The sequence below is a fragment of the Corythoichthys intestinalis genome, chromosome 2, assembly GCF_030265065.1.
Source record: "Corythoichthys intestinalis isolate RoL2023-P3 chromosome 2, ASM3026506v1, whole genome shotgun sequence".
Taxonomy (NCBI): Eukaryota; Metazoa; Chordata; class Actinopteri; order Syngnathiformes; family Syngnathidae; genus Corythoichthys; species Corythoichthys intestinalis.
Genome location: NC_080396.1, coordinates 22,569,385 through 22,584,439, shown reverse-complemented (window position 1 = coordinate 22,584,439; position 15,055 = coordinate 22,569,385). Strand labels below are relative to the sequence as shown.

The following is a 15,055-nucleotide window of genomic DNA, read 5'->3' as shown; positions in this document are numbered from 1 at the left end:
TATTTTGATTGAAACAACTTTTTATTTGATTGAAGCAACTTTTTTTTAAATTGAATAATAAGACACAAATCTACCTCCATAGATATCGTGACTTTTTACAGACGCCAATTTTTTCCCATTGTGACGTAATTTGTTTAAAAGTTGAAAATATGCGAGTAAATAATTTTATAAGTCGTTTTTTATTTTTAAACTAAATATTAGACATCGTCATCAATTAATGATTCTAAGCTAAAAATGACAGACATTTCGAATAATAAATACGATTACTTACCTTTTTTTATGGCTAGGTTGAAACAAAAGTGGTTGCGCGACGTCTGTAAACGGGTTTCATGGACAAATTTAAAAAAGTTCGGGGGCTGATTGCGCCATGAATCTGCTATGGCAGCATATTGACATATTGTTCTATCAAACACAACAGTTCTTGTGGCTTAAAATACAGCAGTTTATTTTAAAGAGTGCAAGAGCAGAAACTGCTTTTTCAGCCTTGTCTGTGTTTTCTGCCTTGTACATTTGCCTTAAAATGGTAAAACAATCTCCATGAAGGGATAAAAAACCTAGAGATCAAATATAAATGTATGCATGCGATAAACCTCAAGCAGAGAGGGGAAAGGCAAGCTAGGGAATGACATCAATCAGTGAAAATTAATGCAGCTGTCTTTAATTAACATGCATGCGACACGTTTCAATATTAGGTGCTGCAGGTAGCGTCTGCGGCCACGAGAGGACGCCAGAGGTTCATTTTTAAAGCTGGAGTCGCTACAGCACACTGCAATGAACAAAAGTATTTGGACAGGGTATGAAAGCAAATCAGTGCCACTAGTTTAAAGCCATAAAATTTCTTGCACACAATTTTCTGTCAGCAGCAAAAAAAAATGTTAGCGAAAATTGAAATTTGGTTATCAAAAAGTAAATTCGCAAAACCTAACTTGATTGCCTGGACGTCCAATGTGATGAGAGAGGGATATATATATATATATATACATTGCCTTGCAAAAGTATTCGCCCCCCTTGAATCTTGCAACCTTTCGCCACATTTCAGGCTTCAAACATAAAGATATGAAATTTAATTTTTTTGTCAAGAATCAACAACAAGTGGGACACAATCGTGAAGTGGAACAACATTTATTGGATAATTTAAACTTTTTTAACAAATAAAAAACTGAAAAGTGGGGCGTGCAATATTATTCGGCCCCTTTACTTTCAGTGTAGCAAACTCACTCCAGAAGTTCAGTGAGGATCTCTGAATGATCCAATGTTGTCCTAAATGACTGATGATGATAAATAGAATCCAAATGTGTGTAATCAAGTCTCCGTAATAAATGCACCTGCTCTGTGATAGTCTCAGGGTTCTGTTTAAAGTGCAGAGAGCATTATGAAAACCAAGGAACACACCAGGCAGGTCCGAGATACTGTTGTGGAGAAGTTTAAAGCCGGATTTGGATACAAAAATATTTCCCAAGCTTTAAACATCTCAAGGAGCACTGTGCAAGCCATCATATTGAAATGGAAGGAGCATCAGACCACTGCAAATCTACCAAGACCCCGCCGTCCTTTCAAACTTTCTTCTCAAACAAGGAGAAAACTGATCAGAGATGCAGCCAAGAGGCCCATGATCACTCTGGATGAACTGCAGAGATCTACAGCTGAGGTGGGAGAGTCTGTCCATAGGACAACAATCAGTCGTACACTGCACAAATCTGGCCTTTATGGATGAGTGGCAAGAAGAAAGCCATTTTTCAAAGATATCCATAAAAAGTCTCGTTTAAAGTTTGCCACAAGCCACTTGGGAGACACACCAAACATGTGGAAGAAGGTGCTCTGGTCAGATGAAACCAAAATGGAACTTTTTGGCCACAATGCAAAACGATATGTTTGGCGTAAAAGCAACACAGCTCATCACCCTGAACACACCATCCCCACTGTCAAACATGGTGGTGGCAGCATCATGGTTTGGGCCTGCTTTTCTTCAGCAGGGACAGGGAAGATGGTTAAAATTGACGGGAAGATGGATGCAGCCAAATATAGGAACATTCTGGAAGAAAACCTGTTGGTATCTGCACAAGACCTGAGACTGGGACAGAGATTTATCTTCCAACAGGACAATGATCCAAAACATAAAGCCAAATCTGCAATGGAATGGTTAAAAAATAAACGTATCCAGGTGTTGGAATGGCCATGTCAAAGTCCAGACCTGAATCCAATCGAGAATCTGCTGTTCACAAACACTCTCCATCCAACCTCACTGAGCTCGAGCTGTTTTGCAAGGAAGAATGGGCAAGAATGTCAGTCTCTCGATGTGCAAAACTGATAGAAACATACCCCAAGCAACTTGCAGCTGTAATTGGAGCAAAAGGTGGCGCTACAAAGTATTAACGCAAGGGGGCCGAATAATATTGCACGCCCCACTTTTCAGTTTTTTATTTGTTAAAAAAGTTTAAATTATCCAATAAATTTTGTTTCACTTCACGATTGTGTCCCACTTGTTGTTGATTCTTGACAAAAATTTAAAATTTTATATCTTTATGTTTGAAGCCTGAAATGTGGCGAAAGGTTGCAAGGTTCAAGGGGGCCGAATACTTTTGCAAGGCACTGTATATATACATATATATATATATATTTGTTTTTTGCAACTGAATTTCCACTACATAAGTTTTTGCGAATGAATTTTTGCTGTTTTTTTTTTTTTTTTTTTTTTTTTTTGGCGGTTGAATTTTGAAAAAAGAAAAAAAAAAATTGTCTTAGAAATTCAAATTCAAACTGCGGTGGCGCAGATTTATTTCCATACAGGAGCTTTGGGAAGGTGTTTTCAGTTGTTGGTGAATTTAAAATAAGACATAATTTAGATGTGTTGATGAACCTGGAACAGTGGAAAATGTCACAAAAGATGTTTTAACCAACCTAAAGGACAAAAATAATGAGACGCATACTGTGTGTCTTTTTATGTATTCATCATTTTATCATGAGAGCCAATCTGCAAGGAATAATTAGCATGAAGAGATGAAACAAGGTGACAGTTCCAGGGTTCTGCATTGTTGTTCAATGGATTCATGAATTTACATGGAAACATGCTCCGGCTCGATGGAAGAAAAACATTCATCCTGGAGGGAGAAACTGCTTACATCAAAGTGGATTGAGTGGATTTTTAAATCATTTAAATCGTTTAATTAAAACATGTTTTAATCAAACGTTTTAGATAACTGTTTCAATCTGAAGACCAGAATAAACCTACTCAATTGAGTACTATCCAAGACCAAATCAATATTCAATTAAAAATATGCTTTTCAAAAGTGACAATTTTGGGGTTAAGTCACTGTATGTTTAGCCGGGTGGTTGTCACGGGCGGAGTTTGAGTTTTGGGGAGGGGGGGGGGGGGGGGGGGCAAATGTTGATGACCCCGAAACGCAGTGTCAGCAATAAAATTAACTTACAAGAATATTTATAATAATAAGTTGGAAATCGTTTTTTTGTTTGTTTGTTTTTTTTTTGTTGTTGTTTCCCATCAATCTTGAGGGGAATTCTAAATCAGGCTGCTTAGACGATACTTTTCGCCAAGATCGTCATCCACTGAATATGGTACGCCCGCTGCGGTCGTGCCAATTTAGTTACCTTAGTCAAAAATTGTATCCCCTGGGCATATGGAGGTAGGTTTGTGTCTTCATTATTCGATCAAAATAAAAAGTTGCTTCAATCCAAAAAAAAAAAAGTTGCTTCAATCAAAATATATAATTTCAATTAAAAAATGTCACTTCAATCAAAAAAAATGTGAATGCAAAAATAAATTTGAAATTTTAAAAAATGTATTTGAAAGTTATTTTTATTTTATTCTTTTTTTTTTTTCTTGATTGAAGTCAATGTTTTGTTTTGTTTATGTTTGAAGCAACTTTTTTGATTGAAGTAATGTTTTTTTGTGTTTGGGACACATTTTGGCCAGGACATTTGTGTCTTTATTATTCAATCAAAAAAGAAGTTGCTTCATACGAAAAAATAGATATTTTCAAAAGAAAAATCACTTCAATCAAAAAATTTCAATCATAGAAAAAAAGTTTTTGAATGCGAAAAAATATTTGGGACTCAAAAATTTGCATTTGAACAAATAAAAATAAAAAATAAAATAAAATAAAAAGTCTTGATTTTAGCAATCCTTTTTGTGTTTGGGCCATATTATGGGTAGGACATTTGTGTCTAAATCATTCAATCCCCCATAAAGTTGCTTCAATCCTAAAAAAATATTTTCAATCAAAGAAAAAAGTCATTTAAAAAAATAAAATTGCCGTTCCCTATTTTTTTGTTGTTGTTGAAAATAATATGCAAAGCAAATGACAGTCTCAGGTGCTAGTTATATGATCTGTTCGGGAAAAAAAAAAAATTGTTCATTTTATTCATTATTGTTGTTTGTTTTCTTGCTTTACAACTTTATATATGTAGGAAAGTCAATTACATGCAATCACAGTTTTTGGCCACCAAGGCGTGCCCCCCCCCCTTAAACTCCGCTTATGGTGGTTGTATTTGCAATCATGCACACTAAGCAGTTTAGAAATAAAAATGTATTAGTGGAGGGATCATGAAGGTGATAGTTAAACATCATTGCAAATCACATTGGCAAAGCACGCCTTTCGAGCATTTTTATTAACTTTAATTTGGATTAAAAAGGTCTTTTGTTGTTATAGATGCTCAATACACCTTTAGATGTGTAGTGCAGTAAAGTTTCATACGGTTTTAAACATACTGTAATAAACTAAAATTCAATGTAAACTGTACTAGATTTCCCCTCGATTTTTTTTTATCGTTTTTATAGTCCAGTGGTTAGCAAACTTTTACCGTACCACCTAAAGGACGGCTGTATTATTGTTTCAAAGATTATTTGATATGTCCGCCAACATTACAGCAACATTTTAGCAGTGTAACCATTTCCTACATCAGTCACCTGACTGTTTTCGGGAGCCGCAGGGGAGAAGACGCTCTGTGGGCCCGAAGTTATCTTTCCTTCGGGTCATACGCGGAGATTTAGTGGGGGCCGGGGAGCATAGCCTCCTGGTGGCCGAAAATGTCATTGCATGTAATTGACTTTCCAATATATGAATTTAAAATTAAGACTTCGCTGGTAAAATGTTGTCTATAAAAGTTGTCAAGCAATTAAAAAAACAACAAAAATGAATGAAATGAACAAAAAAATAAACATTTTTATAATGGGTCAAAACTATTTTTTAAACAGATCATGTGACTAGCACCTGAGAAACGGTCATTGGCTTTGCTTAGCCAAAAACAACCACCTGAGGACAGAAGAGGCTAGATGGATATACATATATATATATAATTTTTTCAAACCTAAGCTTTCAAAACCGACAACTACTGAGCGAGAGCCAAGGATTGAAATGCTGGAGAGCACCGCCAAAATGGTGAGCGGAGTTCAGTTTGCCCCACTAAAGACGGTAATTGTACAACAGAGCCACCACCAGGCATACCATATTCAATGGATGACGATCTTGACCAAAACCATAGCTGTGCTAAGCAGCCTGATTTATAATTCCCCTCAAAAATGATGGGAAACAAAATTTTTAAAAAACTCATTTTCAACATATTATTATAAATGTTCCTGGCTGGAATATTCAGTCAAAAAGGATGCAGCATCTACTTCTCCACTGGGTAAGACAAATAATATGCGTGCTCACACATGCGCACACACACACACACAGCTGGGATGCCTTTATGTACGAGCATGAGCTAAGCTACTATCCGAGCATATGTCTTGTAAGTAAATTGTATTGCTGACCCTGCGTTTCAGGGTTATGAACATTTTTGCCCCAACCCGCCACAAAAGTCAAACTCCGCCTATGCTTACAAACAGTAAGAGCTCTTTAAAATGAAATACACATGGATTGCACTGATTGAACTTTAGTTGTGTTTCTTTTCTATGGCATTACAGAGAGCCCATGTAGCAATGTTTCTTGTGATTGTCTTGATGTATGCAGGCTCCTGACTATAAGCTTTTAGTAGCTTCTTAAGGAGACCTGACTCACACATAATCTTGGCTCAGCAATGAGATATGATGTACACTTTGTAAATATGAATGTGTGTGTGTGAATAAATAAAAAATAAATTGAAATGGTGCTATTAGACATGCCTCACATTCTACTGCTTCTCTATCTTTTGATGGACAGGTACCCAGTTGGCATACAGTGGGGCAAATAAGTATTTAGTCAACCACTAATTATGCAAGTTCCCCCACTTGAAAAGATTAGAGAGGCCTGTAATTGTCAACACAGTTGAACCTCAACCATGAGAGACAGAATGTGGAAAAAAACAGAAAATCACATTGTTGGATTTTTAAATAATTTATTTGCATATCATGATGGAAAATAAGTATTTGGTCAATACAAAAAGTTCATCTCAATACTTTGTTATGTACCCTTTGATGGCAAAAATGGAGGCCAAATGTTTTCTGTTCTCTTCACAAGCTTTTCACACACTGTTGCTGGTATTTAGGCCCATTCCTTCATGCAGATCTCCTCTAGAGCAGTGATGTTTTGGGACTGTCGTTGGGCAACACTGACTTTCAACTACCTCCACAGATATTCTATGGGGTTGAGACCTGGAGACTGGGTAGGCCACTCTAGGACCTTGAAATGCTTCTTATGAAGCCACTCCTTTGTTGCCCTGGCTGTGCGTTTGGGATCATTGTCATGCTGAAAGACCCAGCCACGTCTCATCTTCAATGCCCTTGCTGATGGAAGGAGATTTTCACTCAAAATCTCTCGATACATGGCCCCATTCATTCTTTCCTTTACACAGATCAGTCGTCCTGGTCCCTTCGCAGAAAAACAGCCCCAAAGCATGATGTTTCCACCCCCATGCTTCACAGTGGGTATGGTGCAATTCAGTATTCTTTTTCCTCCAAAGAAGAGAACCTGTGTTTCTACCAAAAAGTTCTATTTTGGCTTCATCTGACCATAAGACATTCTCCCAGTCCTCTTCTGGATCATCCAAATGCTCTCTAGCGAACCACAGACGGGCCTGGACGTGTACTTTCTTCAGCAGGGGGACACGTCTGGCAGTGCAGTATTTGAGTCCCTGGCGGCGCATTGTGTTACCGATAGTAGCCTTTGTTACTGTGGTCTCAGCTCTCTGTAGGTCATTCACTAGGTCCCCCCCATGTGGTTCTGGGATTTTTGCTCCCCGTTCTTGTTATCATTTTGATGCCATGGGGTACGGAGGGAGTTGAAAGTCGGTGTTGCCCAACGACAGCACCAAAACATCACTGCTCTAGAGGAGATCTACATGGAGGAATGGGCCAAAATACCAGCAACAGTGTGTGAAAAGCCTGTGAAGAGTTACAGAAAACGCTTGGCCTCCGTTATTGCCAACAAAGGGTACATAACAAAGTATTGAGATGAACTTTTGGTATGGACCAAATACTTATCTTCCACCATGATTTGCAAATAAATTCTTTAAAAATCAAACAATGTGATTTTCTGTTTTTTTTTTTCCACATTCTGTATCTCATGGTTGAGGTTTACCAATGTTGACAATTACAGCTCTCTCTAATATTTTCAAGTGGGAGAACTTGCACAATTAGTGGTTGATTAAATACTTATTTGCCCCACTGTATATTCTATGATGTCAACATTAAATCCTGCTTTACTTCACAGCATGCATCCAAATTGGTCCCAAAAATAATTTTAAAAAGAAGTTAATAAAGGGAAAACTGATTGCTTAAATCAGGTTTTATTTAAGTAAAAATATTCCTCCATCTGCAGATGAAAGGAAACATAATTTACAGGTTTGTTGGAAAAATACATCTACATTTATTTACATTAAAAACATCTTTGGTCTGGAAGCAGATTTCCAGGGATGAGTGAACTTTGATCCCTGTCGTCTGAGAGGTAAAGTGCATCAAGAATGAACATTGTCTCAGGGTTTTGGAGTGTGGGGGATTGGACATTAGTGGTTTTTATGGGCGGCGTAACAGTCGGGCACCAGGAGCGCGCTCCTGGCGGCCCACTCAGCCCACATCCTTCCCGCGGACTGGTAAGCGTGGTCCGCCGGTTTCTTCACCGTCTCCGATGTGGCAGTCTCGGCGAGCGACCAGATTTTGGGTTTCTGGGTGTCTTTGGTTTCTGGAGGGGCCTGCACGCGTGCCCCTTCACCCCCGTCCTGTGATGTCACCCCTACGTCCACCACACTCTCGCTAGCCGGCTGTGTTGCATCATTCTGGCCGTCTGCATCACACCTCCTCAAAGGCCCCTCGTCCTCCTCCTCTTCTTCGTCCTCAGTCTCCCGCTCCTCGTCTTCCTCGTCCGACTTGGACCTGGAGGAGGCCCAGCTGACGCGGTTCTCCTTTTTGAGGCGGCGGCGCGCGTTGGCGAACCAGGTGGAGACCTGCGTCAGGCTCATCTTGGTGATGATGGCCAGCATGACCTTCTCGCCCTTGGTGGGGTACGGGTTCTTCAGGTGCTCGCCCAGCCACGCCTTCAGTGCCCCCGTGCTTTCGCGAGTAGCGACCTTGGCCCCCCCGCGTCCGGGCTCCTCTATTGGGCTGGCCCGGTAGGGTGGGAAGAAAGGGCCTGCACGGGCCAGAAGCGCGTTATGGTAGGGAGAGGTGGCGGTCTTCAAGTCAAAGGTGGTACCCTGGCAAGAAAGAAAACACACACTTAGTGTTGTGGCCATTTTGACACCCATTAATCACTAACAAGGAACAACAGTGAGTTGAAGTCAGTTGAGGAGCTTTATGCAGACTCAAAAGCAATGGTTTACCACTATCTGGAAACATTTATAAATATTTTGAAAGGTGGAGTAGAGGCTGATTCTCGCTATTTTTGTTTGATGTTTTATATAGTTTAATTTTTTTTTTAAATGTACGTAATCAGTCAACGCAGATAATACACTTCAAATATATACCCCCAGTTCAGTGTGAAACCCATCCAAAAAAAATTGAATACTCATTTTTACTTAAAACGTTTAGAATAGCTGTAACATATTCAATGCTGGATTCTAATACTGTACTTTATAGACCATATATGTCCTGACACTTTTAAGCAGCATGCATTCTAGTAAAATAAGTAAATAAAACAGAATTATTTAGTTTGTTTAACATATTTCTGCATTAAACCTAAAATGTTGTATATATATATATATATATATAGAAGCGTATTCTATATTATGAATCTCATTGGAAAAGTGCTACACTATACAGCATGCATTAGCCTAAAATTTGTCATGTTAGAAGAAATCGCTAGATACAACTGAATTATAGTCTGACAATATTTTATGTAGTATGCAGTGTCACAGTAATTATATTATTTATTTTGGATTAAATATGTGTCTAAATTAGGGCTGTCAAAATTATCGCGTTAACGGGCGGTAATTAATTTTTTAAATTAATCACGTTAAAATATTTGACGCTACTAACGTACATGCCGCTCAGACAGGTTTAAAAGACAGTACAGAGAAATGCCCACCTGTTCATTGTGTTTTATGGAGTTTTGCAGCCCTCTGCTGGCGCTTTGGTGCATCTGATTTTATAGGCTTCAGCACCCATGAGCATTGTGTAAGTAATTATTGACATCAACAATGGCGGGCTACCAGTTTATTTTTTGATTGAATTTTTTACAAATTTTATTAAAACGAAAACATTAAGAGGGGTTTTAATATAACATTTCTATAACTTGTTCTAACATTTATCTTTTAAGAACTACAAGTCTTTCTATCCATGGATCACTTTAACAGATAATAATGTTAATTATTATTATAATAATAATGTTAATGCCATCTTGTTGATTTATTGTTATAATAAACAAATACAGTCCCTATGTACCGTATGTTGAATGTATATATCCATTTTGTGTCTTATCTTTCCATTCCAACAATAATTTACAGAAAAATATGGCATATTTTACAGATGGTTTGAATTGCGATTAATTAATTTTTAAGATGTAATTAACTCGATTAAAAATTTTAATCGTTTGACAGCCCTAGTCTTAATATAATAAAATAACTCTCCATTTTCTGAACGATACAATGACAGTGTCACAGTTTTATAATCTATTGCATTTTTCAGGAAGTGGTGCCTGACCTACGACGGGAAAAGTTGCAACCAATGCTGGGAGAACATTTTTTTGTGTGTTGTTTTAGGTATGACAGCTGTTATGAACCAATTTTTACGTGCGGAATACAAAATTGGTCTAAATTTTTTCTCTATCACATCAAGTGTTTTACAACAGGATCGCCACTTTCTTATTTTAAAAAAATATGAAAAAAATACTTGACATATGTGCTTGTTTTACTTTAAAAAAAAATCAAATATTGACATACAATCAAATATGAAAGAAACTGGCATGACTGCAATGTTTATTTAACGTCATTATGTTTACAAAGGATGTGGCTAGTTGCATGAAGTGCATTCACTAAGCTGGGGGGGGGGGGGGGGGGGGGCAGATAATGCGCTAACATAGAAAAAAAAAAATTCAGTTCCCCCCAAATGTCAAAAACAGCTGTTAGACCTTTAAAAAAAGACAAAAAAAACTTATTTTCCAGTGTAATCAATCTGAATTCATTCTCAGTTTAACCTGAAATTGAGGGAAACTGCCCGATAACGAATTTGGTAAATTTTGTACATTATCTTTTGAGTAAAAAGTCTGACAATGTCTCATTAGCTGGTTTTAATTGAAAAACTGAACAGAGAATTTTTTGTTTTTTAAAAGAAATGTTATTTGAACTTTATCAGAGTAAAATAATTCATTTAATCAAAATGAATAGCTGTATGAAAATGCTACATTAGCACAGAGCCGCTTTAAAGTCAAAAGTTGCCAGAAATATGAATGACAAAATACAGATCTTAAAAAAGATTTACTTTGACTTAATTTAACTTTACTCACCATGTGTGTGACATGTCTATGGTGGTGGTGGGCTGCCAAGGGGATCAAGTTGTATCCATGTAGTCCCGTATAGGCCATGGGGAGCCCGACGTGCTGCTGCTGAGCTCCCAGGTATCCGGGGTCAGGGGGCCCCATGGCCATCATCCCCACGCTCCGGTCCACGAAGAAGGCGCCAAAGTCGGGTGGCGAGGCGGGCATGTTTCCTTGCGTGGTGATCGAGCTTGGCAAAAAAAAAAAAAAGTGTGGGGCTGCTGTGGGACGTGCGTGGGCTTATATCCTGCATGCTCACCGGTGGGGGTCAAGGGTGGGGGTTCTGTGTGTGTGGTGGGATGGTTTAGCGCGGGGTGGGGGGCAACTGGTGTTGACTGACAGGTCAAGCTTTCACTAAATCCCATCAAAGCTCTGCTCTTCCTTTTAGTGTTTGGACGTGCTATTTCAACATTTGTAGGCACTGAAAGTCAATATTTTCTTGAATTTCATTTGTAACAGTTTTTCTTTAATCATCTGTTGTGCGCATTAACTGGAGAACAAAACCTTTACGTGACCACATGTATAATTGTACATGATATAATCAATTGTAGTTCTCTGTAAAATGACTCTCAGGTCAGTTTTGCCATTTCTCCATTTGGGAAATAACAAAACTAAGTCTTTGAAGGACAGTGGTCACTACAGTGGACAATATTCAAAAGTGGAATCATTATTGTATTTTTCAACAGTATAGATATGTTATATATATATATATATATAAAATATTTACTTACTAAAATACAAATACAAAAAAATACAAAAAACAAAAACCACACTCATTACAGCCCAAAGTAACACTCTAAATGTATTTCTTTCGTAATATTTAATGCAATGCATGCCATTGTTGGCAATAATTTAAACCAAAAGGACTATTTGTGAATGTTCATGTTTCAGTGCAAATGACGGCGCTAGATGTCCAATCAATTTTGACTGGGAAGGGCGATTTAACGAAATGGATTGGACGTCTCGTGCCGTAATAGCAGTCAATGAGTTAAATGAGTGGCAAATAGGCTAAGAGTTAAAAAAACAAACAAGCAAAAAACAAAGTATGAAAGGGTTAATGCATCCAAGTCACTGAATGAATATCAGTTGTTAGATTCTAATTATTCTTCATTTTTAAGGGGTAAGCAAATGTCCTTTTTACCATATTGCTGCTCGGCTTTTGTTTGTTTGTTTTGTTGTCCTAATGAAAGCAGGTTAGGGGAAACAGATGTTGACTAATGTATATGATAATTGTTAGATAACAGATGGTAATGTGTGGTTGTGTGTGCTGATAGAGGGTGAGCTTGCACTTCTGAAACACACACACACACCTGACGTTTCTCATGTTAACAACTTGCTGCAATGTGGTAATTTGATTTGATTGTCTGACATAATATAAGACAATATTTAATTTTGTAATGACCAATAACATATATACATTTCTAAAACAGAGTATTTAAACAATTGTCTCACCCCAAAATGGCAAAGAGTAATACACAGTAACTACTTACATTACCGCTTCAACAGATATAGTAAATATAAAATAAATGAATCAATACAAATGAATCAATCATTTATTTTAATACATTTACAAAAGAATGAGTCATTCTTTACATTGACAGCGACTGCTTGACCACTGACTTCAACAAGTTTTATTTTATTTTCTTAGAATTCAATGAACAATCACTTCTGTTAAAAATGTCGATGCAAAATAGTGATTTAGTATTTTTTAGTATAGCATAAAAATTGAGTAATTGGTAACACTTTACAATAAGGGTCTCTTAATTAACATTAGTTAATGCATTTTAAGACAATAACTAATGTTTAAGTAACATTACAATAATTAATATAACTGCTTATCTAACATTTATTAATATATTAATTAACATGAGTTAACGCATTAGTTAATGCATTAGTTAATGGATAACCAGCCAGTAACTAATGGTTTGGCAAAATTAAAAATATATACAGGCCTAGATAGGGTCAGAGTTTAAGGTTTAGGGTTTGTGAACATAAGCATTTTTAATTTCTTGGTTAAGAGACACACGTGCTACACTTTACAATAAGGGTCCAAAAAGCATTCAGTAATGTTAATAATGTTTAAGGGGGGAAACTTAAGCATTTATAATTTCTTAGTTAAGGGACAAACGTGCTACACTTTACAATTAGGGTCCAAAAAACATTCAGTAATGGTTAATTAAGGTTAAGTAATACTTATGAGGTACGTTCATGTGAAATAATACCATACATAAGGTTAGGTTAGCAGCACCCGAGGACTCACAGAGCAATGTTTCTCATTTTTAAATAACATAATCACTTACTAGTACCAGTATACAATAAATAACTATTTATTAATGCACTAATGTATATGTGAATTAATGTAATGTATCATATATATTATATATTAAAACCTAACCTTAAGTATGGTATTATTTCACGTGAACTTACCTCATAAGTATTACTTAACCTTAATTAACCATTACTGAATGTTTTTTGGACCCTTACTGTAAAGTGTAGCAAGTGTGTCCCTTAAGTAAGAAATTATAAATGCCAGTATATATTTTTAATTTTACCAAACTATTAGTTATGTCTGGTTATGCATTAACTAATGTTGATTAATATATTAATCAATGTTAGATAAGGGATTAAATGAATTATTGTCATGTTACTTAAACATTAGTTATTGTCTAAAAATGCATTAACTAATGTTATTTAAGGGACCCCTATTGTAAATTGTTACCTAGTAATTTTGTTGCTTTATGCTACTAAAGTATAGCCTATGAATCAAATAATAGGGAAAAGTAATAATCGACATTTAAGACACTATGTATTTCATTTAACGCAACACTAGGTAACTTTTCAATTTTGGTCAATTTTAGTTACACAAGTGGACAAAAGCGGTCGTGTTTTGCCTTAAGCAAGACTGCGTTTCCCATGAGGACCAACGCACAATGTCTTAAAATCTTGATCACCCGGTTGCCTGTTTCTGTTACTATGACAGAATAGTGGCACAAATATAACGCCATAAAACAATAGCATAGGACGATGTTCACATTAAGAAACATTTGATTTGGTACCGTATTCCTCCACCACAAGCTTTCACATCTTGCTTTTGTTTCATTACTTTTGTTCTTTCATATTCTGATAAAATAAAGTGGCTCCTGACCTTCAATCTGTTCAAATTTCTACACAGCTTCCTAGAACAGTGGTTCTTCACCTGGGTTCGATCGAACCCCTGGGCTTCGGTGAAGGTAAAGAACCACTGAGGCCTATTTTCGTACGCTGATTAAATGTAGGCAAAGTGGCTTTTCAGGCCGAGTTTTGGACTGGGGTTGCTCCCAATTTACAGGCTTAATCTATATCTTTTAACTGCTAGTCCTCGATCTGATGGGAGGAGGAACTGGTTTGCTCAGTGGAAGGTTGACTCGCACTTGGTATCAAGGAATACAACAGCCCAATTGGCAGCGTTGTCTCGAATTTTGACCCGTTTATGAAACATGCTGTCAAAATGAGAAGAATTTTGAATTTGCTAAATTATTAGCTTGCATATTCGATATATCAGTTTTGAATTTGAAAAAAATGCTTTTTTATCTAATACCGAAGGGTTTGGTGAATCCACATGTGGAACTTATGGGGTTCGGTACCTTTAGCAAGCTTAAAACCACTGTCCTAGAGAAAATAGCAGAGTTGTCCGACATTATCGGGTGGCTAGTAATATCGACCAAAAAAAGCTTATAAATAAATAAAGAAAGAAAACTAATAAAACATCATTAACAATAAATATTCTTTGCAAAAGCCCAGCAAAATGGTAATTGTGAATTATTGGCATTGGCTGGACTGGTCCTATGATTGCCTGCTTGTAAGCACTGTGGGAGCAAAATGAGATATGGCAGTGCCTTATTGACACTTTGCACTTACCAAGATTATTTCAGAGAAAACATGATCCAAAAAAACTGATGTTTGCACTATTTTGAATTGAATAATAAATATAGTGCTACAATATTGGCACTTTTTCCATAACTTTAGTTGAAGTTGTTCTCTTATTTTTCCACAGAATGTTTATTTGGAAAATCTCGAAGTTGCTACGTTTATCATTATTAAAGCATCCAGTGGGGCATCACAATATTATTAGCCATAACGTTATCGGCTTGATATTGGATTTTTGGGTTGGAAAA

The 15,055-nt window shown here is 36.9% G+C and overlaps 1 protein-coding gene across 1 annotated transcript; it reads right to left on the bottom strand.

Annotated features, from left to right (window-relative positions):
* Positions 1 to 7,705: 7,705 nt before the first annotated feature.
* On the bottom strand, positions 7,706 to 13,055 carry irx7 (iroquois homeobox 7). Its single transcript, XM_057829447.1, has 2 exons — positions 10,872 to 13,055; positions 7,706 to 8,625 (listed from the first exon to the last, which is right to left on the bottom strand). The coding sequence occupies exons 1-2, from the start codon at positions 11,067 to 11,069 to the stop codon at positions 7,939 to 7,941; spliced, it is 885 nt and encodes a 294-aa protein (XP_057685430.1). The 5' UTR covers positions 11,070 to 13,055; the 3' UTR covers positions 7,706 to 7,938.
* Between the last annotated feature and the right edge of the window lie 2,000 nt (positions 13,056 to 15,055).

Excerpts from the sequence above, each read along its gene's own strand:
- irx7 (XM_057829447.1), bottom strand. The coding sequence starts at position 11,069 with ATGCCCGCCTCGCCACCCGACTTTGGCGCCTTCTTCGTGGACCGGAGC. Across the intron at positions 8,626-10,871 it reads ATAGACATGTCACACACATG|GGTACCACCTTTGACTTGAA; the intron begins GTGAGTAAAGTT and ends CTTTCTTGCCAG.